This window comes from Lichenostomus cassidix, chromosome 1, assembly GCF_008360975.1.
Source record: "Lichenostomus cassidix isolate B80296 chromosome 1, HeHo_3.0, whole genome shotgun sequence".
Classification (NCBI taxonomy): domain Eukaryota; kingdom Metazoa; phylum Chordata; class Aves; order Passeriformes; family Meliphagidae; genus Lichenostomus; species Lichenostomus cassidix.
In genome coordinates, this window is record NC_139479.1 from 88,859,443 (window position 1) to 88,886,026 (window position 26,584).

At 36.3% G+C, this 26,584-nt stretch overlaps 1 protein-coding gene across 1 annotated transcript in view; it reads left to right on the plus strand.

The window, feature by feature from the left end:
- Positions 1–26,584, plus strand: part of SPAG17 (sperm associated antigen 17) — a 91,376-nt gene that overhangs the window by 36,643 nt on the left and 28,149 nt on the right. Inside the window, exons 10-24 of the mRNA XM_085069744.1 lie at positions 404–522; positions 1,420–1,557; positions 1,641–1,754; positions 3,175–3,325; positions 4,935–5,165; positions 6,906–6,991; positions 7,625–7,741; positions 9,333–9,487; positions 14,036–14,115; positions 15,665–15,738; positions 17,000–17,227; positions 18,486–18,597; positions 19,128–19,256; positions 21,285–21,398; positions 23,614–23,804. Of these exons, the coding sequence (XP_084925870.1) occupies positions 404–522; positions 1,420–1,557; positions 1,641–1,754; positions 3,175–3,325; positions 4,935–5,165; positions 6,906–6,991; positions 7,625–7,741; positions 9,333–9,487; positions 14,036–14,115; positions 15,665–15,738; positions 17,000–17,227; positions 18,486–18,597; positions 19,128–19,256; positions 21,285–21,398; positions 23,614–23,804 (2,039 nt within the window). The remainder of the gene's footprint in view (positions 1–403; positions 523–1,419; positions 1,558–1,640; positions 1,755–3,174; positions 3,326–4,934; positions 5,166–6,905; positions 6,992–7,624; positions 7,742–9,332; positions 9,488–14,035; positions 14,116–15,664; positions 15,739–16,999; positions 17,228–18,485; positions 18,598–19,127; positions 19,257–21,284; positions 21,399–23,613; positions 23,805–26,584) is intronic.

Sequence of the window (26,584 nt, forward strand, 5' to 3'; positions counted from 1 at the left end):
CCCTTGCCTGGCTGGCAATGTTGTGCCTGATGCTCCACAGGACACAAAGTTGGCTCTCCAGATTGCCAGGGAACTGCTGGCTCATATTGAATTTTCCATCAAACACACCCCCTGGCTCCCTTTCTGTGGCATTGCTCTCCAGCCTCTCATTTGCCAGTTTGTCTGTACATCCAGGAATGCCTCATTGCAGGCACAGAATCCAACACTTTCCCATTTTAAGCTTCATATGGTTGATAATTGCCCATTCCTCTAATTTGTTGAGGTCTCTCTGCAGACCCTCCCTGCCTTTGAGTCAACAGCTCCTCCTAGTTTTTTATCATCTGCAGCTTGCAGAAATGACTTGGAATATAAATTGGCATTTCTGAACAAACAAATCTCATTGTTTTATCTCTTATTACAGCAGGTGAAGAAACTTCTTCTTTGCCTCCTTCTGTAGACATGAGGTATTACAATGACTTGCTGAGTCAGATTCCTGAGGAGTACTTTTCTGTTCCCTTAATGCTGAGCTGCATGTTGGAACAGGTGGGAATGTTCTCTTTTTGATTTCTGTGGCTAATTTGGCCTAGACCTGATATAATGAATTGGTCAAGGATCAATAAATCCATTTGTTTCAACCTAAAATATGAGACATGCATGGAGGCACTGAGTAAGAAAGTTCAATACAAAGGAGTCAAAACTCCAAATTTCTATTTTCTTTCATATTGTGCACTTACCCAGTATATATAGTGTTATTCCATAATCAATTGAATAAAATATTACAAATATAATTGAATGAGGAGAAAGGTCAAATTTCTTATCTAAGTCCATAACAAGTTTTCATGTCCTGCAGCAATGTTTTTGATACAGAACTTCTGCTGATTTACTCATTTCAAAGGTTTTAGGGCAAGCTTTACATAAAAGTGTCTATGCTGGCGCTAGACAGATCTATTACACTCAGACAGACTTCTGTTACACTCAGGCACCATCTATGATTTAGAAGAGACACACAATATGACTTGGAAATCCTCCTTTTAGGAGTAATATTTCACAATATGTTTGGAGTTTTTTACTTTTTGTAACTTAGTCTGAAAATAGACTTGGGTAATAATACTCTAAGTCCAACACCTAATAGTCAATCAGTTTTTAATTGCCTGTGTTCCTTAACATTTCTTAACACTTCAAGTTGGAAATATTCTTCTTCCTCTTTCAAAAGCAACTAATAGGAAAAACATTTAATTCTGTTTTCCATAATCCTTGCTTTGTGCAGGAACTAATGTGGAAAATTGTATTTTTGCTACTTGTAGAAGAAAATTGCACTTATCTTTCCTAACAGGATTTCTGGATGTGTGCTTAACTTATAGCAGGATTTGCTTGGTAGTCCTGGTACAGTTAAGCAGCAGTCATACTGTAATGAAAGCTAACATATACTGTATTTGCCAGGTTATTGCAAGTGAAGAAAACCTCACACCACCGAGTCTGGTGGTACCAGAGACTCAGGCAGATGAGCTACGTCGTGCCATTGCAGATCATATCATCTCTGTCCTTCCTTCTCTTACAATTCCTATGAGTGAAAAACAGGTTTGTGTTGGCTTTTGTTCATTTCCTAAAATGACAAATCTCATTATTGAGGTTTAATACCTCTTTCTTTTCTTTTTAAGCAGGATCTATATGACTACTTTTCTCCTAAGTATGGTGCACAAGAGACTGTGACCCCCCAGTACCCTCTCTTATTTAACTACCATGATGCCCTTGCTCAGAGGTTTCACCTGCTGAAGGTACAGTGCTTCCTATCATGTATAAATATTTCCTAAGTTCACAGGCAATGAATGCTAAATGCACTAGAAGGGGAGGAGTGGTGTTTTTACAAAACAGGACAGCATAGCCTAGATTTTTTCTACTGAGATGGACACGCCAATACGTGTTTAGTTTACTTTACTTAAGAAGCAAAGGGTTACTGACAGAGGACACCTCACAAACACAGAGTACCAACATGCTGATTTCAGTGATCTATTTGCATTATTATTAAAAATTTTTAGCCCTTGGCATAGATTAGAGATATTACAGAACTGCTGATTTGGTGTTAAACACTGATGATACTATGGAAAATGAGTTGCTAACTTGCTAACAGTGATTTAGGATGTAGAATAGATTGAATACTAAAATGTAGAGAAGTATAAGAAAATATATAGAGGTTGGTCATGAACACAAGTGTATTCAGGTTGGTTAAATAGTTGGAGCATAGTGTGTAACCAAGATACTGCCAAATTCCAACAGCAGCAGAAAGGTTCAGAGACTGCAAGGTTTGGGATTATTGCAAAGTAACAATTCCCAGACTTTCTGAACCAAAAACCTACTGTGAATGTCCCAAATTTTTCCAAATCCAAGGTGTAGTTTTACCATTAAATTTCAAAAATTCACTGAAGATAATACAATTCTAGATTTCACAGCTAAAGTGTATCTGCCTGGCTTAATGAATTACAAATTATCTGTGGAATGCTTTGACAGGCATTGATTAAAACTATTCAGAAACAACTCAAGTTTGACTCATTGGATGTATTCAAGCAGAAGGAAGGACTGAGTAATCAACGTGAGAGATGCTAATAGCAGATATATGCTTGATGTATTTTATGTACTCAGTGAAGAGGAAATTCAGGATATATCACAATGTTTGAGGAAAGAGTAGAGCAAAAACATTTGGAATATGCAGTTGAAAAAAAGGTACCATAAGTGTGTAATACTAAAAAGGGAGAAACTGAAAGATACCAAGTCTGAAAAAATAAATTCTTAAATATATAGGAATGCTTCTCATCACAGGCTGATCAATAAGTTTATAATACTATGAAAAGTAGCAAGACCACCTGAAAAATACATGGAAGGAACCTGCTGCCACTCTGAATAGACCAGTACATATTTCTGTATTTTTAAGTCTAACTTGCACGGGCAAATTACTTCTAACAAATGTCTCTTATTATTCTGTCAGTCATTCTCTTATGTGTCTAATGTTTTTCTGCCTACAGTATCTGACACCATGATTCAAAACCACACTGTGAGCATGTGTTCAAATTTATGTCCAACTGGCTTAAGCACATGCTAATATCTTCTGCTGTAGAAAGACTTCTTTATTCAAACATAATTTTTAGAAAGTCAGTAGTGTGAAAGTTTACTTTAACTCTGGTACTTTGATTTTTGTTCCAGGTCCAGGAGAACTTAAATCCAGAAAAGATTGAGCGTGAAATGATGATTAAACTGCCTCTTTCAGAACTCTTCCATTTCACCCCTCCTTCAACTGAAAACAGCACTAAACACTTGGCCACAGTTCATGAGCTCATGCATTATTTTACTAGTGGTAAAATGATTTTCATTGATATAATTTCATTTTTTTTTTTTTTCTTCTGGTTGATGAGCCTCTTAAAGAGCAGAAATTTTGCGACAAGGTCTTTAAGCGGCAAAAAAAACCTTTGCAGAATTTCCCATTTTCACATTCCTGCTTTTATATGATTATAGACTACTATACAAGTTAACCCTAACTTCAGACCTCAGTTTCATGGTTAATGGAAAAGACAGTGTGAGTGTTAAATATTGCATTACAAAGAGCTGGAAGTATCTTGGAACTACTTCATTTATTTATACTGGCAAACATACAAACACTTACTAATTCTGAGGAAAAAAAAGCTGTAAAAATTGCAATTTTGATCCTAGGATATAGAATGCATTTTGAGAGACACTGATGTAAACTCTCTTTATTTATCAACACCCTTTTGGAGGTAAAGCACATAAACAACTTTTATGGAACAATACATGGCTTTTAGAATGTATTTTGTGTAAACTGTTGGTGTGAATAATGAAACTACTTTATAGCAGTCCCTTTATCAAACCAAGATTACATTCACTTCTCCAGCCATAATCACTTCTGCAGTTACTTTTTCTTGGAGTGTGCTTGCCGCTGTGACATATACACTGGGAAACAATGCCAAAGACTACATAAAGACCCTTAGGTAGTATCAAAAGTCGACTCTAGGTTATTAAGAAATATAAACATCCAAATCCCTTTGGTTACATTTATGTCATCATATAAGGCACAGGATTTGAAGGTACTTTCCCAGCTCTTTCATCCTGAAGTTGGATTAATTTACACTTCGCAATGTTGTTTCTAGTTGTTGGTATGTTCATTTTGGACAGTAAGTTATTAAAGTATTCTGTATTGCTGTAGACTTCCAGCTGATGGGTATTGAATTTGATGGTCTTCATTGGACCATATTATACTGCCAGACTCTCCCAAATGGTAACTTAGCTAGCAAAGCCTTTGCTTTTATCAAAGAAGATTATTAATTTGAACAGAAGATATACAACATGCTTAGGTGCTTAACCACCCTAAAGAGAAAGCATTTCAAACTGAAGATATTCTTTATGTGATTTGGACATTGTACTACCTGTTTTAAACCTCAGTCCTTTGCAAGATTGTCATTGTTATATGGACACTGATGCATACAAGCAAAACTGGATTTATTACTGCCTTTGTACCTTGCATACTTCTGTTTAAATTATGTGTAAAATTCTGTCTGAAGAGGAAAAAAATTATATTTGTTTTAGAAGCTACAGATAATGGAAATATTTCATGAACTGAAAAGAACTAATTGCTAACTGGTCTGATAAAGCCAACTCAGTGTTTTAAAATCAACATCATTTATATAAAGTTAATGAGCCAGAAGGTATTCAGATGTAGGAACCACTTCATTTAAGATGGATTAATACTTAGGCATATCGTTTTGCAATTTGGAAGCATTCAACTTTGAATGCAGTGTAAAATGTAGTCCACATAAGTTGATCCAGTACCATTAAGGAAATTGCTGTTGGCTTTTGCAGAGTTGCCAAGAAAATACACTTAAATATTCTTCTATTTATTTTCTGCTGCGCTGTAAGGACATTTTCAGTTAATGATTGTGATTCTTTTTTAGAACATCTGAGTTGGGCTGAAGTAGAAAGAGCCTTCAGAGTGTTTACTTTTGAAAGCCTGAAGCTGACTGGGCTGAGTGACTCTGGTTTCCTGGAGAGCTCTGGTTCTCTGGTTGGAGGTGGTTCTAAAGTGTCTTATATCCCTTGGGATAATCCAGACTTGTTTGCAAGACAGCTGAGACAACTCGTCCTTATGAAAAAGGAGCTTAATGGGAAATCTCCAGGAGACTTTGGTAAAAAGCTTTCTATTTGCATTACTCCTGAAGGATTTGAATCCACTATTTGTCTTACCATATCATTTGCTATTGCAGGGATGTGATTTTTCTTCCTTGTACAAGTCACCAAATTTTCACGTATTTTATAGCCTGTACACTGAGTAACTCTGTAGGAATACTAGAATAAAGACAAAAGTCATTTTGTAGTACAACATTAACAATTATAGATGATGCAGAGTGAAATTTTTGAAGGTCTACTTTTTCTCCTGCAGATTGTAACTTAATGGAAAGTTGTTGGCCTGCTTAAAGGAGATGTGTTGGCCAAAAAGCAATATTAAAAACACGTGATTATTTTTTGGGAGGCAAGAAAAGTAGAAATTAAGTCAGTTTAAGCAACTATACCTTTAGGTTCATAGAATCAATGTTTAGGTTGGCAGGGACCTCTGAAGGTCATCTATTCTTGCAATAAGCAGGGACATTTACAACTAGATCAGGTTTCTCAGAGTCCAGTCTGACCTCCAGTGCTTCCAGGGGTGAAGCATCCACCACCTTTCTGAAAATTCTGTTCCAGTGTTTCAACCACCCTCATTATAAAAAATTCGTCCTGGTTTTGAGTCTGAATCTATTCCCCTTTCCTTTAAAACCATCACTCCTTATCCATGGGCAATCCATACTTTCCTAATAGGGATGTCTAAGCAAGCAGCTTCAATGGGATCCTTTCCTCAGAAGAGTGGAGTAGGCAAAAATGAGTCCTGATTATCTGCTTTTCTTCTGAATATTGGGAACATTTTTGGGTGTTAGTTTATTTTGCTTTTATACTAGTCACAGTATTAAATTTTGCAGTTACAAGCATAACAATATTTCAGTACTTCTGCAGCACAAAAGCAAATACCAGGAAGATAAAACCTTTGCTTTCAGGTTTCTTCAGTCTTCTAAAAGTAGTCAGTAAACAGAAGTAATTTCCAAGAGAAGCAGAGCCTAAAGGTATATGTCTGGAAGCTGAGCTGGTTAAGACACTTAAGAACAAATACTTTGTGGTGTATTTTCCACCAAAAAGAGTAACTTTCTTGTGCACGTGAATTTTCATCAAATAATACTGATCTCTGCCCTAACTTAGGGAATAAAGAATTCTATTTAAAGGAAATTATTTTTAAAAAATCAAGAGAATATAGACGTTAAAGTCCTTGTGTGATGCTTTTCATATCAGGTGCTCATTGTAACAATGGAATGACTGGTCAGTTCCTCAGGAGAAGTAATATTCTGTCAGTAGCTTATGGATCTCTATAAATCAAATTAATTTAAACTTTAAAATTTGCATTTGTCAAAAAAGTGTGAAAATATCAAAGCAATTGATTTTGCCCTTTTTTTAAATATCATCTGTGCAAAGGACTGTTTGTTAAAGTATGAAGAAAAATGATTCTTTTTTTATGAATCTGAAGGATACTTCTGAGAGTATTTTTAGTGGGCCACCATAGGTCAGATAGGATGATTTGAGTAGGTTTTATAAAGTGTCCTTTTTATTTTTCTTTTCTCTTTTTTTATTTTATTTAATTATCTTGCGCTTGTTACTGGATTTTAGTGCTCTTTTAGTAAACAGGGTTAGCAGAGCTGATCATGTATTTACAGAACAAGTGTGATAAAAGGAAGCTTCAACTGGATGTTGATCTTATCGGGGAGACTAAAGAAATTGCATTACTCCAACTTCAGTAGGGTGGAAATTTCTGTAAAAATTCTTTAAATTCTGCTTTTAATTTCCAGAGCATACAGAAATAAGTTACGAAGATGGAGTTGATCTGGTTGGTCCTCTCTTGACCAAAGAATTGGATCATCTTCTTTCTGATATGGCAAGTGTGAGAAACTGGGTCAACTAGGCTTTAACATGAGGCGACAGAAAATACTGCCCAATATCAGGACATGTTACTGGGGATTCTTTTGCAATGCTGCATGCAAATGTTAATTTTGTGATGTTTGGCATATACTGAGATAACTTTTAAGCACTGTGAAATCACTTTCTTTGAATTCCAAGGTGACGGGTTTTGGTGAAGCTGCTAATGATAATTCTGTGAAATGGGAAAGTTTAAAAGAAGTTGTCAAACTGTGTCACACTAGTAAACTGTGTAGTTTGGCATCTTCAGAATCACCTGTCTGCCATACATCCCATAATAAACATAGCAATTTTAAAATTACATCATAGAACATGTTTGAATACTCGTAATTGCTTACAGAACAGAAAAACATGTAAGCTAATAATAAAAGTATTTAGATTATTTTGTCATAAAATCCAAAATCAAAACCCCTTGGGAGTAATTGTGTCTTTTATTAAACAGTGCCATACAGGTCTGCACATATGCATCATTATGCAGTTAACTGTGAGGCAACATGGGATGCTGTCTATTAATCCAACAAGATTACAGTCAGTTTAACACAACTGACACTGAAATGTTGATATTCATTATTTTGGTTTATTGTATTTTGAGATGTGTCCGGAAAATGATGGCCTAGGACCAAGTTTAGAAGAACTAAAAAAGACACAGAGGCATTGCTTGACAGACTGGAGTTTGGAAGAGCATTTTCAACCACATATTCTTCTTCAGGTATCTGTGAACTGACAATTTCATTCATGCATTCACCCCTCAGAACACTATATACAGTATTAGTAGTGGAGTTCAGGACATTTTCCTGCTAGATAATTGATTCAGTTTTATCTCTTTTTTTCATTTTTACCAAAACTCATTGTGCTTTAGCTACTTCTCAGTTCTTGATGTGAAATTTTATTTGTAATGCATTTTTATTTCCTGATTTGGCCAAACTGGAGCTGCCTTATTTGGTATCAAGTCTCTTGGCTAAATCTGTGATGAAGACAAAACCACCTTGTCCTTAGGGGTGATCGTCCATGGCAGTTTTGGGACTCATTAGTGCAGTGTATGTGAAAACATACTTTGCACCTATGCAGTATATGTTTTATGGGCAAATAGGAAATTTGGTTGTTACAGTACTTCAGTACTTCACTCTTTAAAGGCTAAAAGCATAATTTATAGAAATATTGCAGGCTAAACACTAAAACTTGTCTCTCAGAAAAACAGAAATGTGAAAGATATGTTCAAGTGTTGTTGGATTAAGTCAGGAGGCATCCTCTTGGAAGGAGTGGATTGTTAGTTTCTCTGCTCCCTTCATAGGCTGGAATTCTTATTTGTCACTGACATATGCTATACATGGGTGAAGGAAGGGCTGCTTGGACTTTTGCAGCACCACTTCAGTGTCACAATTTTACACTCTGGTCATGCATTTCAATACATGGGGAATCCCTTCTGATGCAACATAAATAGCTAATACTACTTCAACTGTCAATAACTACTGAGTCTAGTAAAAAGACATTGATAGAAAATAAAAGTAATAGAAAATAGCATTTTATTGCAAGAGAAAATAACCTGCTGTAAGAAAATTTATGGCAGTCAGAAGAAGTCCCAGGTGACTGGATAAAAGGAAATATTGTATACATGTTTAAAAAGGGTGGAAAGGAGAACCCTGGGATCTACCAACTTGATCAGCCTCACCCCTTCCTGGCAAGAGCATGAAACAGATCCTTATAGAAGCTTCAGTTGCATTGTTCTGAAAAATAATAGTTTAAAAGAAGGTTTTCTTCTATCTATGACTATAAAATAAGTTTCAACCTGATGACAGTGTAAATATTGAAAATTAAGGGGCAGTGCAGAGTGGAGTGGAATAAGGTACATCACAGTAACTCTCAGAGATGTGCAGGTCATAGTATAGCAAATTGTATACCAAGTAAACTCAACTGAGATTAAGAAATAAGTAAATTTGTTTTCTTATTATTTGGTATGTGATAGTTTTCATTTTGTTTACTGTTTATTTAAATTTTTTATTATTTATACTTGTTCAAGTATTTGTTTACTATTTTATTTGGTTTTTATGTAGCTGAACATTTTCATTCATGGTCAGTCAGAAGGTGGAGCATAGTTGGTGTCTCTTCTCAACATGAGTAATGATGCAGTTTCAATTTCTACCTAGCTGAACAATTCAGGTTGCTGGAGTCCAAAGGCTTTGAGTACATCTTGTAGGAGAGTGCAGTTCTGGAGCACCTGTTGCTCAAAGCTGTGCTGTGCAGCCCCTGTACACATGCTACTGCTTGCAGGGAAGATGAACCTTTATTTCTTTCCTTTTCAGGTTCTTCATAGAGCATCCCAAGAATACAGATGTATTGATTCCTTTTATCATGCTCAAGATAAGTCTTTACTAATGGTTTTTCACAATCCTATGAATCAACATCGTCTGTGCCAAGAGACTTGGGGTATTGCCCTGCACTCTAATGTTGGATTCAGGTAATTGATTTTATCTTCTGTGTCTCATTCACAGTCATTTTCAATTAAAGCTTGCCTGGGAGTGCTTGGGACAATGCCTTGAATATAAGATACAGCTATGTGACACATTCACGAGAAAGCAAGTCATACAAACAGGGCCATATCAAAAGAATTCTGTTTAACCTTTCTGAGTGAGAACAATGCAGTGTGTAGCTCCTTACCACCAAATATAAAAATGTAAATAATTCACACATACGTACAAAATTGTATAAGGAATACCATATCAAGAAAACTGTGCTGGGGACATTTCAATTGAAGGATGTTAAAAAAAATTTCTGTGTAAGTATATACTTACCAGGTTTTTGAACTTCCCTCATAAATTAAGTGATTCAGTGGGAAAATTATTTTGAGAAAATTTCAAATCCCTTTAATATTAGAATTTCTTTTTAGAGAATAACACATTCTTCTTCATTCCTTGTAACTATCTGCTCACCAGTTAGAGGCATGCAAGTGGTGGATATGTCCATTATTAGCTCTTTTGTCAGAGGACCTATTTATTTTGGAATATGTTTTGCACTGAAGCAGTGACATAAATGGTGATGTAGATCCAAGTGCTATTGCAAATAATTAACTGAAAATAGAAACAGTGTGCATGTACTAATATGTAAAGAAGTTAAAATGCAATGGAGAGACAGCTGAGCTGTCTTCAACTGTGTCATTTTGGTGCTCTGTGGGTTAATTAGATTTATCAAACAGAATTTCAAGCAAATTATCCGGTAGAAAACACCCCATTTGGCATTCCTTTCTAAGTGTAGTGCCGCATTTATCAGATTATGGGAATTTTTTGATGGAAACTTTTGTTGACTCATATATTTGAACAGGTTTGAATACTAAATAGGGAAAATGTGCCTTCCTGAAGATGTATTTTTTTATCTTATTTTGTATCTTTGCTCTCAGTCAAGGAACTCTGTGTAGGTACATCTCAGCTTTTCAGGCACTTGAACTTACATTATTTGCCATGAGAAGAGGTAGTTGTGATTAGCAGTGACTAGGACCAGAGCTGGAAGAGATTTTTCAGCAGATATTCAAAGTTCCTTGGAGAAAATGCTGGATGTTCTGTTCTGTTGGGCAGATGCACCAAATGTCTGGTCAGCAGTTTTGCATTTAAATAGCAACTAAAATCTTCCCCAAAAGATAAGTGTAAGATAGTATGTTCAAGTAAAGCTGGGTCTTGTGTTCAGACAGACCCAAGCAGAGGGTCTGTGGTCTCAAGGTGTGTTACACAGAAGTATGTTGAAGCCCAGAGCTCTTTACTCTGCCAGTTCTTCTCACTCTTCTTTGTGACATTGGACTTCAAATGCCTAATTCAAGTTTCTTAGACATAAACAGTTGGTGTCAGTTTAGCTGCCTGGTGTGTTTGAGTTGTCTGGGCAGGGTTGACACATATGACATGAGACCCAGGGGAGACCCATACACTTTTGGAACAAACAGCAGAGAGCAGATCACACACCCCAGTACATCCAACATGCCACCTGGTGTGGGCATACGCTGAGTAACACCTCAGTCCAACAGCATATTGGTGCTGTAGAAGCCAATAAGGAGGTACCAGACTTCCTCAGGAAGCATTTCTGCCTGAAAGAACAACTGTTCATGTGTGGGATTGTAGAATAATTTGGCTGGTCACCTTGAAAGGGCATTGAAATAGCTCAAGGCCAGCTGAGAAATGGGAAAAGCTCTTGGTACATGCAAAAGAAAAGTTGTTAATTTTGCATCCAAAGGAGAAATGACACATCATCTGGTAGATACATTGTTGTTCAGTTGGTGGTGAAATAGCTGTATTCTTCCTCCTTCTTACTCTGCCACATCCACTGGAAACAAGGCTTAGACATTAGAGATAACTTCTGCTTGAGGCATGCCTTCATTGTCCAGTGACACTTCATCAGGTTCTGTTTCAAAGCAGCAAGGAGTTCCTAAAGAAAATGGCATGAACAGTAAGAAGATGGTTTGGCTTTGCTCTTGTTTCTTAGACAGATTCAATATCACTGCTATAATCACTACTTATAATTTTTGAAGAGCTATAGGCCCTGTTTTGGTTCTGTTATGTGGCATTGATACCTGCCCATACTGTGCAAAATGATCAGCACATTTTCAGACCTTATTCAACCTTTCTGCTCAAGATCACTTCAAATTTCCAAAGTATCATAAATATTTGCTAGTGTATGTTTCCAAGCAACATAACACTTCTGTGGAAGACACTCATTAAATACCTGGAGTGCTTCAAGCTGTTGCCTGCAATTAGCTTCCAGATCCTGCTGAGTTGCCAGAAATGGGAACAAACTCTACTTATTAATTAAGTGGTAGTGTGACTTGTTTTTACCTTTGTATGAAATAACTGACTCCTGATGATTTTAGTAACAATTTATTGATTTTTATTTTATTATAATTACTATTATTCTAATTTTTGGTATATTTTTAAGAATCACACTGTCATCCCAGAAGAGTCACAAATGCGCAACAGATGTGGTGCTTGACAATCTCTCTGATAGGAGTTCTCTATCTGTGTTCACTTGTTGCTTCTTTATTGTGACATCTTATAGAACACAGACTAGGTTTGTAGGATGGTTTTGTAGTTGCTGTCTGGAATATGGTTCTGTTATCTGATAATCAGTTGGTTACAGAATCACAGAATAATTTCACTTTGATTACAATGAGTCCTGTTGCAGCAAATTGTCATGAAAAGAGGAAATTAAATATCTGACATTGCAGCATCTTTTTCTCCTGGAGGTCCCAGTTACCTTTTTTTCTTCTTTGTGGATATCAGGTCCTGTAGTGCATGTAGAAAATGCAAAAATTCAGAAATTATACTGTTTAAAGGGTAGGCAGCCAGAGGCTGTGTGTGAAATCTAAAGGATGCTACTGAGTGAGGGAATCCAAAGGCATGGACACATGTACCTGCAGTGGTAAGTGTGTATATAAAACATTTTAACTCTGACTGGGATAAGTGGCCACTCTATCAATGAAGCCAAATGAATTCAGGCATTATCAAAATGGTTCTTTTGCTCAAATTAATCTTAATGACGTTTGTTTACAGTTTCATTGTAAACACATTACACAAGTTACTGGAAAAGAATAATCCTTTCTGAGAAATGCTTCTGAGTCAGACATTGGCAGTAGTGACATCAGAACACATATTAATAGAATGTGTATTTTAGACTTTGAATGACTGTTTCATTGGCCTAAAATATTTTCCACACGAATAATCTCTTTTTTATTTATAACGTATATTCATCTTCAAGTTATTCCAGTACTGGCAACTCTATGTTCCAGACTAGTTTTGCCTTTTGTTTTCAACACCATAGGTTTTTAGAGCTTGTACACTTTTCTTCAGATACAAGCAGAATAACCTCCTCCCTACTGAGTATATATATGATGAACAGTTTCTCCATGCAGGTTTCCCAAAGCAGACTCCACCTACATTGCAGAAGCTGGGAGAGACTTGTGTGTTTTGGAGTTGTACATGAACTGTATACTCCAGCCTGCGTACATGGCCTACATATTAATTCTCTTGGACATACAGTGTAATGCTGCAATAAGAACTTTAAAACTGTAATGAGGTCAAGAATTGATTGTGTTGTCTACATGTTCATACCCAAAGCCTCTACTCCATACAGAGTTTTTGATTACAATTGAATCATCTTGAACTTGTAAATACAAAATGTCATGAAGACACAGCAACTGAATCTGATGCATTCTTCTAAAGCTCCTTTTCATTTTGCATGCATGAAGGATTTTACTTTAAAGAATTGTGAAAACACTCTGAATGAGGGGTTGAGTAGCAGCTGTATATAAGATTCCCAGGCTTCCTCCTCTCTTGAAAGCAGTTGTTTACAGTGAGCTACTTTAGCTTTTATTTCAGACATCTTTAGAAGATGAGAAAATGCATCTGAAGTTGCAGATGCTAACTTCAAACTCTGAATCAGTTCGTCATTCAGTTCTCACTTCAACTTAATTGTTAAGTATTAATTGTGACTATTCTTAATTTATGCCAGTTTATGGTACACTGAGTCTCTAATCTGGATTTGGATAACAATTTCCAAACACCTTTCTTGTCACACCAATAAGGAAGAGCTTGACATTATGTACAATAATGATTCAGTTTCTGAACAAACAAATGAAGCATATTCTAAAAGCCAGCATCAGTCAAGAGGAACTAAGAAAATAAGTTATTCAGTGATAAAACAGTGAGGATGAGAACGAGTCTGAACCTTTTTAAAACAGAATATCTTTAAGTGTTCTAATTTCCTAGATTTTTCTTTAAGAGCAGGTGTTCTTTGGCAGACAAGTTTCTTATATTTCTTTGCAGAAAGGATAACCAATATTACAAGTATAACATGTACTAAGCAAATACTAGTTCCTGTAAAAACTGAGAGAAACCCTGTCAAATACCAGCATTGTCTTAAAGATTATAGAATAATACTTGTATAAGAAACTGAGAAGCCAAGTGATCTTGTTGGAATCATATTAGTGAAAACTGTATTATGCTAAATAGAGGGATATTTTGCTTTTCAGAAACTATCTTGAGCTGGTAGCTGACTCAATTAAAGACTGGGTGGAAGAGGAAGAAGCTAAATACCAAAAAGAGGAGATGGGTAAGGAAATACTCTTTTAAATTGGAAAAAGCCATGGCAGAGGGCCCTCTTGGACTGTCTACCTGTGCTGTCAAAAAAACTGACTTTACTAAGAAAGCCAAAAGGGGGTATCTTTTTATTGTATTCTAGAAAATTAATTTTTCACTCTAAGTGCTGAGACACACATTTGTTCAGAGCACAATTGCATAGGCATTTTCATAGGATGACCTTGTTTTGACACCTCTATAGGCACAAATATGTTTTGGAATTACTTAAATATATATATATATATTTATATATTCTGCATCTTTCTCTGTTCTGAAAACTGAGACCTTTAGTATCAATTTACATTTTCAATAGCTATACTTATCTAATGAGATTAAGGATTACATACAAATATGAATCTGCTCTGATGACTGAACATGTGAAGCCGTGAGTAGTAGTTAAAGCTGGCAATACAGTTCAGGAAAATTCCTTTTTAAAGGGCAGGATAAAAGCTGGAAGTCAGAAGCTAAAACTGGAAACTTGAATTGACAAGACTGCAGAGCAAAGTTGAATTACAAGCAACATTTTGGGTACTGAAAATTGTGAGCAGTTCATACATTAACTGTTCAGCAGGCAACAGAATCTAAAAAACTCCTGTTGACAAAAATAACTTTTGTCAAAATCATCTGCTTGTGTATCTAAGTAGTATTAACAACTATTTGTTTACGCTTAACCTTTGCTTTTTTACCTTTTTTGAGAATGCACTTTGGAACCTCCCAGGACTAGCAGTTAGCATTTACAAAAATAGAAACATTACTCCTCAACCCAATTAACACCTCTGATTATAGTCTGGAAACTAAAGGTACAGTTATGACTACTAAATCATAATTTGTACATATCTAGCTGTCACAGGAGCTAGATTGAATATTGCCCATGTGGTGCTTCATGACAAATATGATTCATAGAGTAGTTCACTTGCTGAAAGAAGATAATCACCTCTAGCTGGAACACAGGGCAATGGTGTCCTTAGGTGTTTTCAATTTCACTAACTCTGCAATTTCTACTTTATCATACAAAATAATTTAACTAGAAGTTTCTGATAGTATGCTTTAAATTATCTTTTCTAGAAGGTACACATGGGGTATCCAAGCATATTATAAACCTACACTTATAGAAGATGTTCTTTTAATAAGTTGTAGATGCTATAAAGCCGTAATAGTAAACGAGGGGTATGGTGTTTCTTTAGTGAAGGTTTGAAGGTTCAGATGGCATTTATGTGGCTTTTTTTGTCCTGAAAGGTTGTAATGTCTATGATTCTGGTATTGAGCTTGTTCTGGCTCAGTTAAAAAACAAACATATTGCCAGAGCAAAGCCTTGAACAGCAAGGAGCAAAGAGCCAGTCTTTACCTATGTTGATATAACGGACTTTCTATTTTATTTATAAAAACGTTTAAGGTTTGCTTCATTGTACTGTTATGCTTTTACTATTTTTGTATATACATTTGTATTTACTTACACATCTTTTCTGTCTTTTAAAATCATTCCATTTTTCTATATTTATGACCTCATTTATTCTCCCTTTCAGTTGGCACTGAGAACATAACAGAGTCTCAAACCAATTATGAAGAAAGTCCCATTATCAGAGAAGATTCTCTAAAAGTGAGGCAAAATTAGATATGTTTCTGAAATTGGCTAAATAGTATTGCTTTCTTAGGAAGGCAAGCCTTTGTTCTTACATAGCCTTGACTAAGTCCTCTTAGTTTTTCTGCTCTTCGTTATTTTTTTATGCCATTTTCTTTAATTTATTCCTTATTGATTGTGAGTTGTGTTATGTTGTTTTCTTAAGAGAAGACTATCTGGAGATAGACTAGGCATTCCAAAGCTATTCATGATTGCAGTACTAGGAAATGAAAGTTATGGGTAATATCCTACTATTTACTGAAGTTTTCTGATTGTAAAGGTACGAAAAGATCCAGATTCCTGGAAGTACTTGTGTGCCCAACTCTGCTTTCACTGTCTACAGCTCTTTGAAATCAGTGAATGTAAATATGGTACCTCAGAGTTCCCTTATATAAGAGAATCCCATTTTATAGATGTAGTCCATGACCATTCACTACAGATTAATTGACTTGCCCAGGTTTACACAGTAAGTTTCTGGCTAAGGTAGGAATTAAGCGCACCGTTGTTTAGGTCTTAGCATTGGCACTATCCATTAATCTGCACAAATCTAGCATTATTGATATACTCCCTTGCTTTTTTTTCACTCCTCACAGACATAGTATGTCTCATCTTTCTCACAGAGTGTAATGCTGTGCATTTACAGTCCTGATATGGAACGTAGATAGGAAATGCCATTAACTGTCATAGCTCAAGCAAGGCTAACACCTGACTTGTAACTGAATGCTTGCCATTTCTTCCCCAGAAATGCTTCTGCTTTGGCATGTTTAGACTATAAAGTGCTATAAAACCCTAAATACTTCAGAAAATCTCAAATGTCTTCCTGATGCAAGCTGATAGTTTTGGCATTGACACCTCATTCCTCTTTCTGTAAAACAATAAAAACATTTTATCTCACAGTTGCATTTGGGGAGTAAACTAATACCAGTGATGCATTGGGGTTTGCTGGAAAACACTGTGGAAAAGTATACAACAAAATCATTCTCCTATGACTGGTTGTGTAAGATATGAACAATTACCTGATTCACCTCCTGTGGTCAACAATGGCTGCTGCTGTAGATTGAATGTATCAGTAATTGTATCCAAAATTTGGTGCATAATATTGTAAGACTTTTGACACATTTGGAAACATGCCTTAGTTTAAAACTTTTTATTTGCTTCTACTCTTTTCAGCATGCACACATGAAATATCTTGTAGTAAAAAGATAAACACAGTCTGTTTAATTCCTAATGTTGAACGTAGGCTTGGAAGAAGGAGCAGGAGCGATTACAAGAAGAGGAAAGAAAACAAAAGGAAGAACAACAAGAAAAAGAAGAAAATTCGAAAAGTAAAAAGAAAGGACAGCCAAAAATAAAAGATAAAGAAAGAAAAGGGTCAAATGCAAAACCTTCCGAAGAGAAGTCAGCAAAAGCCCCTGGACTTGAAGAGGATCGTAGCACTCCAGAAACATGTTCTGAGAAAGTTTATAAAGTAAGGAGTTGTATTATTACACCACATTAGAAAAGTGCTAACTATATATAGAGTCAAGATTACATCAATGCTATTACCTATTGTGAAATTTGAGTTCAGGGCAAATTAAGCCCAACTGGGTCTTGTTACCTCCACTGTTTTAGCAGCAGATCCTTTTCTAAAAGTTTTGAAAAGCGGTTTTTAATGTTTAAGATTATCCTACACTGGATTATTTAATTTTATTTTTTAGTGTATATGACATGAACAGAAACAGAAGTTGATCATGTGATTTTTGTGGGAGAGGATGGGAAAGAGGAGCATAAGAACTTGTCCCATATCCCATATTAGGGGACTGCTAGACCTAGTTGAAGTGTTGAATGTCCACACTGGAAATCACTGTTTCTTCCATTTCCTCTTTCAAAATTCATGTTCTTGAAGGGCCCTAATCTGAAATACAGATTTTTCCTGTATGTCAGAAAGTAACTCTGTTGACATGTGCACAACAGGAAATGTAGAGCTCAGCTCACTCTTGGAGATGAAGGCACATGAAATCTAAACTGTAATTGTGCTTCATGTCCCTAGCAATCCCAGGAACTCTGGACAGTTCAATGGAGACAGTAGCTCCCCTTTTTCTGCCTGTTGCACTAACAGAGGGAGCTCTTCACTAGTTTCATTCAAACAGTTTTTCAACAGTTTGCACTACAGATTACAAATATTTGCAGAGTCTGTCTTGCATCCAAAACTTGCATACATCAATATAATTTTGTTTAAATTTGCTTAAGTACACACTTCAAGCTTAGAAATAGATGAAATTTCAGTCTGAACTTGTTTGAGTTCACTCATATAATTTTTGCCATCTTGTGGCACTTTGGAAGGCATAGCAATCTAATTAGATTTACAGAGTCTGAATTCCAAAACCTAGAGGGTAGAAAGCTAAATCTTTACCTCCCCTTTATGTGATCCCATGGCACTGTACTTTGTCTCTTTGTACTTGACCAGAGCTTTTCTTTCTCTCACACTGTATGTTAACCAGCCAGTCTACTTGCTATTCTTCAGTTTCCATGATGGTTTTCACATGTAACAAGTTACTTCAGTTAATAACAGAGACATTACTTGGATATGACAATGGCATGCTAGATATTTACTAAGGTTTTTATTACATTAGTTAAATATCTAAGCAAAAGATGTTGAGTAGTACAGTATGATCTGTCTTTCCTTTACCTCTTTCATGGGTTCTGCCTTTCTAATTTACACATAATTTAAAACTTGTTTTTTCCAGTTTCATGGCTACAATACAGGGGACAATGTCATTCAAGTATCAGGAACCAATCAATATCTTTTCCCATCTGATGGAGGACAGATTCAAGTAGAGAAGATAGAGTTTGCAAAAGGTGATTTTTAATTTCTTTATGCTTTTCTCTGACTCAGTACTAACTGATGGCATAGCTTCTTAATCCATAAATGCTTTTTCATGTCTCAGCAGTAAAAATTCAGTTAAAGAAATTCCATATTAGCCTCTATCACTACTAACCTTTACATTTTCCTGTAATACGTTAACAATTGATAGATAAAAGAACTACCAGAAAACTAAAATACAGAAAAATTGGTTCATTTGTTCAATGGCCACTGATGCATGACATTTCAAGAATGTTCAAATTACTTTTCCAGTCAAATGCAATATATCTAAGCAACAGGCTCTTCTTCAGCCTCTCAGATCTAATTATCAGGAAGTTTTTGAATATTTGGTCTAAACTCAGATAACCTTAATTTTGTCATCTTGGTCTTCTATTAAGTGATTCAGTCCAGTTATGAGGAATTTTCTTTTCCTGAGTGCCCTGAAGATGCAGGTGCAGGGTTTATTTGGGTGCAAATAAGCTCTGAAGCCTGGTGGGAGCAATAATAGTATTCCATTGCTTTACAGGTCCAATTTTGATAAAGGTAAAAGTAATAAAAGACAACCACAATTTCTTGATTCATATCACAGACCCCAAGAAAAACTTTAAAGATGCTGAAGAGCAAGAAATTAATGAAGAACAGCAAATTAGATCAGGTCAGTGGATTGATGTCACTGATATGAATAATTAAGAGTTTGACATATTTAATAACTGGATGCAAAACTTATCAACTAACAGAAAAAAACCTGTTACTAATGGCAGAGAGTAAGAAAAGTCAGTGTTCCATAAAACAAAGTAAAAATCCAGTTGGCTGACTTAAGCGCTGTATAGTGAGATCTTAGCAAAATACAGAAGCACAGTGCAGATCAACATGTGCAAACCAGTCTCTTTTCCAAAGCAAGGAGATCAATGAAGAGTCACAATTCTTTAAGAAAATTACTTTCTTCTTTAGTGGAGGACTCATTCAGATCTTAAAGTGACTTGAGAAAGCCTAAGAAGAGGAAAACAGAATCCTGTCCACTGTGATCAAAGATAATAATCTGCCCTTAAAAGGGAAGATTTCCCCTTTTGAGGTGGGCCTCCTATTGTGGGTCAGATGACCATAACATTAGTGCCTCCTCAAGACCTTTGCTGTGAAAACAGATCTTTCTGCAATCAAGCAGCTTTTACTGTTCTGACATATTGTTAACACTAAGAAAGCATTGAATCCAAATCCTTTCTGAATCTAGGTGAGAGCATTTCCAAGAAGGAAGCCAGTCTGTAATACTTCATGTATATGTTTGCCAAAAGCTTTCTGGAATTGCTGTCACCAAACTAAAGAGTATTGGAAAAGGTTAACTTTTGGTAGACATATTGGCTCTTTAATCTTCATCCGTCTTAGAAAGCATCCTGCTCTTGCTTCTCCCCTTGGCTTCAGCTGCCAGCAGTGATGTGATTCAGACTGTATGTTGTCTGAATAGAAAATGTGCATCCCTTCCACAATGAGACGTTTTTTGTCTGCACTTCTGACAGCTGACCTGTATCATTCTGGGGTCTGTCAGACAGTACTGGCAATCATCAGTGAGTGAGTATCTGAGACAAGTCACATTCACTGGGCACAAGTGAGAGGCTTTCCTCCCATGTAAACAGGAGCACCTTATAGAAAGGCAGTAGGGAAGACAAGAAGCAATCCACTCTAATACTTGACAGTGGCTGGATGGTACAATGGTAAACTTGTAAAGCAGTCAAAATTCCAAAACTGCATCCTGCAGGTGGTATTCAGCACTGAGCATTGCAATGACAGACAAGAACTGGGAGCAGACAAGGTCTCAGGATGTGTCCCATGTTACGAGACTGGGAGATAGTTAGGCCTGGCTTAACCTTCTTTTATAGTCTACTTTGCTACTCCTCACACTTTTAAGAAGCTGTTTCCTCTATGGGAAATCCCAAGTTTTCCTCTTACCAACAGAACATTTCTTTGAAGCAGCAGCAGTTGAAGTAGAGGCAAGGTAGGACCCAGTGTCTAGGAGCTGCATCTTGCCTAGTTCATGTGGTTTTCACCATGACATACTCATCACATTGATCTGCACCTTGATCTGCACCTCTGTGTGAGTTTGACTCCTGATCCACTTTTACAAATCCTAGACATGTCTGTGGATTTAATTTCTCAACTTTTTGTCTTTTTTTTTTACTTTTTCCTCAAAGTACACACGTAGAATCATAGAATATCCTGAGTTGGAAGGGAACCTCAGGGATAATCAAAGTCCAGCTCCTGTCCCTGTGTCCATGTGTGAGGGACAGTAATTTTTATTAGTGCATAGGCCACATGTAATAGAAATGAGCAGTTCAACGTTGTTGTTAGCCAAGAAACCAAGGACACATAACTCCAGAGCTAGGTTCTTTTGCTGCTTAAATTCAATAAGACTTTTCACTGTTTGTTGCTATTAAACCTGTTTTTATACACCTAGCTAACTAGAATGCTATTTCTGGATAAAAAACCACAGGTATATTGCACAAAACTGAGTATTATGTAGGACCCTATGAATGGAATGTTGGTTTTCCCTGCCCTATTTAATCTACTTAGGTTAGTCATCCTCACTGAGGTTCCACTTTTTACACCAGCCATTGGATTACAAGTCAGGTGGTTCTGGTATGTGTTGCTATCTTTGAAATTTTTTTTTAATTTTTTAATTTTTTTTTTTAAGGAGAATTGAAAAATCAAAAGAAAGCTGTGAGCAAGTTTGGATCTTTTTCAGCCACCTTGGAAAATGGAATCCAGCTGTCCCTGAGCTATTATGGACCTACAGGGGAGGCAGCAGGTAAAGTAAGCAAATAGAAGAGGATATTTGAGAACCATAGGGGGAATTCTTTTTCCTTTTTTTTTCCCTTCATACACTCCTTAACCCAATAAATTGTTGCATGCAATTCTGCCTTTCTCAGCAGCTGTTACTACATGGTGGGGAACTTTCAGCAAGGCTCAAAATGAGATTACATCCTCAAGAATATTCTGTGATTCAATTTTCAAAATGGAGGGAGGTCTCCAAGATTTTCTGCTTACTGTGAAAACAGAGCAGTGCAAGTATTGTTATTAAGTAGCCCAGCAAAATCAGCCAATTAATTTGAGCCAAAGAAAATGTGATTTGCTGAGGAGTCCTCTTGGTTTTCCAAGAAATAATATTTTTGTAAACTTATATAGGTGATTATGGAACTTTCATTTTACTTTAGGAGTTGGACTTTAGGTTACAGTTGTGCAGACATAATGAGGGATTTTTCTCAGCCTTTCAATAAACACATTCACCAACTGGAAGCAATTGCTTCAGAAAACCACAGTGAAAACAGCGTCTGCTTTTACCAAGAGCTTTTTGTTTCCATTACTTTTGAAAGGCCACTGAAACCATGTTATGGATAAAAGTGAAACCATTCTCTGATCAGAAAATAATTCCAGCATTTTTCAGCTCTTAAAATATGAAAACATTTAATTGAATGCATCTTTGTGCGGACTGTGGTAAACCATTCAACTCTACACTCAGTCTTAATCGTTCAAATATATTTTGCAAATTAATTACTAGGAAAAAAAAAACTTCTTTAAACTTGGGCCAAGAGAGCATTCACAATAGTGGACTGCAAAAACTTGTTTTTGTCATAAAGGAGAGACATGTCTAATTAAACACTTACATGTCAGCTGTGATGTTTAGGCTTTTTCACATTGACCATAATCATCCTATTCTGTGTTAGAATAATCCTTGCCATGTTGAGCTTTATAGCACTGCTAACTGGCATTCTTCGACTTCTTGCAGTTTTTCTATGATCATTTGCTTATGACAAATTCCCAAGTGTCTTTGTATCCCAAGTGCTCAGAATTGACAGGAAATACTCTCTTGGATGATTCTCATATGCCACCCATCCCTAATGCAGAATGGTATCCCGTGAAATCTGTAGTTTCTCTCCATTGATCAGTTAAATTGCGTGCAAATTACCCTTTCTTCCCTGTAGTACTGAAATAGTTTTCTGGAAACTCTCTAATTCCCATTTTTCTTACTGTTTTTCACATTTTATCTATTTCATTTTCCTTTTACGGAAGGTAAGGTCACAAAAGGCCTCAAGCTGTTATTCAACTTTTATGCAGCCTTTTTTTATTTTGGGGGGAAATCTAAATATTTCTTCAGATTTTGAATTATTCTTTGTTTTCTCCAGCATTATCAAAAGTTATTTCAGATTACCTTATGTTTATGTTAGAAATAGTCTCCTTTTCTCTTTATGAATCTGGTACTGCTTGAGCACCTGCAGGGCTTTTAATTCTGGGTACTATAGAACCTCTGTACTTGTTCTTTGTGTCTTGACAAAATTATGAGAGTACAACTCCAAGTCCTAGACATATGAATGTGTGTATAAAATTTCCATAGAATTTTAGAATGAAAGAGAAGTTTCAGTTTGCTAAAATAATTACAGAAAATCTAAGTTTGTATTTATTTTCAAGAAATTGTTTTGAAAGGCAACATGACTACTTCCTGTTGACATGCCTAGCAAGCTGTCCTAATGCTTGGCTTTAAAAATTGCAGGAGTCTTATCAAGTTTGGATTATTAGAATCTTTCTGAATAATTATAGCAAAATAGGCCTATGCAGTACAAAATTACTGGAGTCAGTCTGTGCTGGATCAGCCCATGATAAAGCATAACACAGTGATCAATTACTAGGTACTAGACTCAGAATATCTCCACTTCTAAGTATTCTGGAGGTAAAAGAGTATTTTAAATTTGTATTTTCTTATTACTGTGGTAATGACCAAGTGATAACTTGTTGGAAGTAGTAATTTCAAGACGTCTTTTGCGCTAATAAGTTGCCAGTCTATGGAAAGATTTTCTAAATATTCTTATATATTCAGTCCTTCTATCTGAAATAAAACTCCCCCACTGAGGTTATTATTTCTAAGGTAAAATTTTATTTTTTTAAAAAATCTTTTTAAAAAATGAAATGTGGGCATCTACATTTATGAAACTTAAGTACATTAAAAATATTGCTTTTGCCTTCCTTAGATGATGAAACACATGCTGCCTTAGAAAAATTTCTGAACATCCCTTCTGTTCATCTTCCGACCATAATTCCAGCTCCCATTACACCAGCTCTGGGAAAAAGAGATAAGTTCGAGAGAAGAAAATCAGTAAAATTTCTGTCTTCTGCAAAAGCAAATGGTGGCAAATCAGCCCCTTCATCATCTGATGACATGGTAAAGTAAAAAGAAGAAGAGTTGAGAGAAGATACTTTATTCAATTAAAAGAAACAAACAAAAATTTAAATGTATGAACTTCTGTAAAAGAAACATATATTCTTCTCAGAGGGCTTTGAACAGTGTCTTTATAAATTCCCAACAATTTGTGATGCTGCTAAGGATATGTTTGACTCTTTCATTTGCTCTCAGATGTCCATATTGGCAGCTGTTGATGAACTTAGTCTTTATGACTCCATGATGTAAAGCAGTGTGTCTGCCATGGCCCACGTACTTTTGTTAATTTTGGCTTTGCAGTTACAGCTATTACACTGCAGGTGATCAGAGGGCTGGAGCCCCTCTCCAGCAAAGACAAACAGAAACAGTTGGGGTTGTTTAGCCTGGAGAAGATAACGCTCTGGAAGACCTTAGAGCACCTTCCAGTACCTAAATGGGGCTACAAGAGAGCTGGAGAAGGAGTTTTTACCAGGGCATGTAGTGACAGGACAAGGGGGAATGGCTTTAAACTGAAAGAGGGTAGGTTTAGATTAGATATTAGTGAGACATTCTTTACAGTGAGGGTGGTGGAGCACTGGCACAGGTTGCCCGGAGAAGCTGTGGATGCCCAGTCCCTGGAAGTGTTCAATGCCCCACTGAATGGAGCTCTGAGCAACCTGGTCTAGTGGAAGGTGTCCCTGTCTGTGGGAGGGGGGTTGAAATGCTATGATCTTTAAGGTGCCTTCCTACCTAAACAATTCTATGATTACAAATACCTCAATTACAAGAATTGCTAAACTTTTAGTTTAACCGAGTAGAAATCTTTTGTGCTTCCCAAAACCCGTATTCGAAAGTCTAACCAACCAGCAAATTAGTGAAAACAGTTTTGCAAAATCTTGCTCTCTATTGTGGTCTTTCCAGCTGATCACAAGCCAGGGACCAGCAATTTGAGGAAGTTACTGTTGCCTTTAACTGAAGCGCTTCTATCACAATACAGGTCTTTGGAAAGAATAATAAATCTTTGGAAAGCAGATTCTGAATTTCTGCTCTGAAAAAGTATGTAGTATCTAGTGGTTGAAGTAACACTGTGGCTGTTGTTGCAACACAGGTTCTGTGCACATCCATAAAAAGTGCTTCTTACCTAATTTCAGCATGGAAAGTGGTGTAGGGAGTTGCCAAACAGCACTCAGCATAACATACAACAACTGTGCAGCACAAACAAACCCTATAGAAAAATAGCCCTATCATTAAAAATCTGTCAGGTTAACTTCTAAGCCAGAAGGCTTTTAAATATTTGGTTTAGAGTTACTTTGGATAGAGAGTATCCATATTAGTGCATACAGCACCAGTCTGTGTGGGGCTGCAAGTATTTTGGAGAACAGGATTGGAATCCAAATTGGATTTGGCAAGTTCACGTGGACACAGTCTGTAAAATAGGATGCCATTTAGTAAGAATAAGTGGTAGGTTCTACAAATTACATATAAATAAACAGAATATATCTATAGAATGGATAACAGTTGTGTCAGTGACAGTTCTATAGAAGGTCTAAGAGTTGTCAAGGATCACAAGCTATACATAAGTCAACAATGCCATCTTCCTGTGAGAAGGGCAAAGACCTCACCGAGGTGAATAAAGAGGAGTATAGCCTGCAAAATATGGGAAGTTATTTTCCATTTAGGGCTGGTAGAGTCTCGCCTGGAGTATTGTGTCCAATTATGGATACTGCACTGCAAGAAAAATATGGGCCATGCTGAGAGTTTTAAGGAAAGCATGAAGAAAGATTACAGGTCTAGAAAACTTAAAGAGTAGGGAAGGTTTAAAATTGGGTTTTATTGTTTGATTTTGAGTTGAGACATAATAGCCTGCTGTAAAGACCTAAAAGAACACTAGCATCTCTTATGTGAGCCCATATCATCAGCAGAAAGAATCAGAAATAAACTAATTTTCTGCAGCAGTGATTCAGGTCAATCAATGGGGAAATGTCAATAAGGTTAATCAAGGTAAAGCGTTGAAATAGCTTACCAGGAAACCTCCAGCCCTGCAAATTTTTAGAATAGGTTACAATAGAATTTTTCTCTAACAATAAAGGTATACTTTATTATTCTTTTTAGCATTAGACAGGGAGAAGTAGGTGACAGCTGAGGGTTACTTCTGCCCTATCCTGTGACTTTTACCTCATGATCCTGTGACTACAGTCGTAGGGTATTGAGAGTAGCTTTAATAACCCAGTAATATTACGTAAATTAACTGTAAAATACACAGTATCTTTGAGGTGGAAAAACAGGTAATAAAATATTTGCCATTTCCCCACTAAATTTCTATTCCTAAAAAGCAAGAATATGAGAAAATACCAGGACAAGTTCTCTCTGTTACCTCTGTCTGCAACCCAAAACTGTTTTCATCTTATGACTACTGGCATAGTGTAGTCCATCGTTACATAGGTTTTTGAGGGGATGACATTTAAGAGTATATTGTTGTAATTTTTTACAAACATTCCAGGGCCTTCAGACATTCCTTAGGTCAGCCTCATCTTTTCTAGTCTTCAGAAGTGTTTCCACTGCATAGCAGTGCAAAGAGGATTACACATTTTGACTGCCAAACATTCCTTCCTGCCCCTTTCTTGAGTCAGTGCTGTATTTGTAGCAGATTGAAGTTCTGCTCTACTGCTCTTTTGTGTTCAATGATTATAGGTAAAATAACTGATATGCAGCTTCAAAAATTATTTTATGCTCTTCTGCTTCACATTCCCTTCTTATCTTAATACTGTGCACAAGATAGCATAATGACTCAGCAAAATGAATAA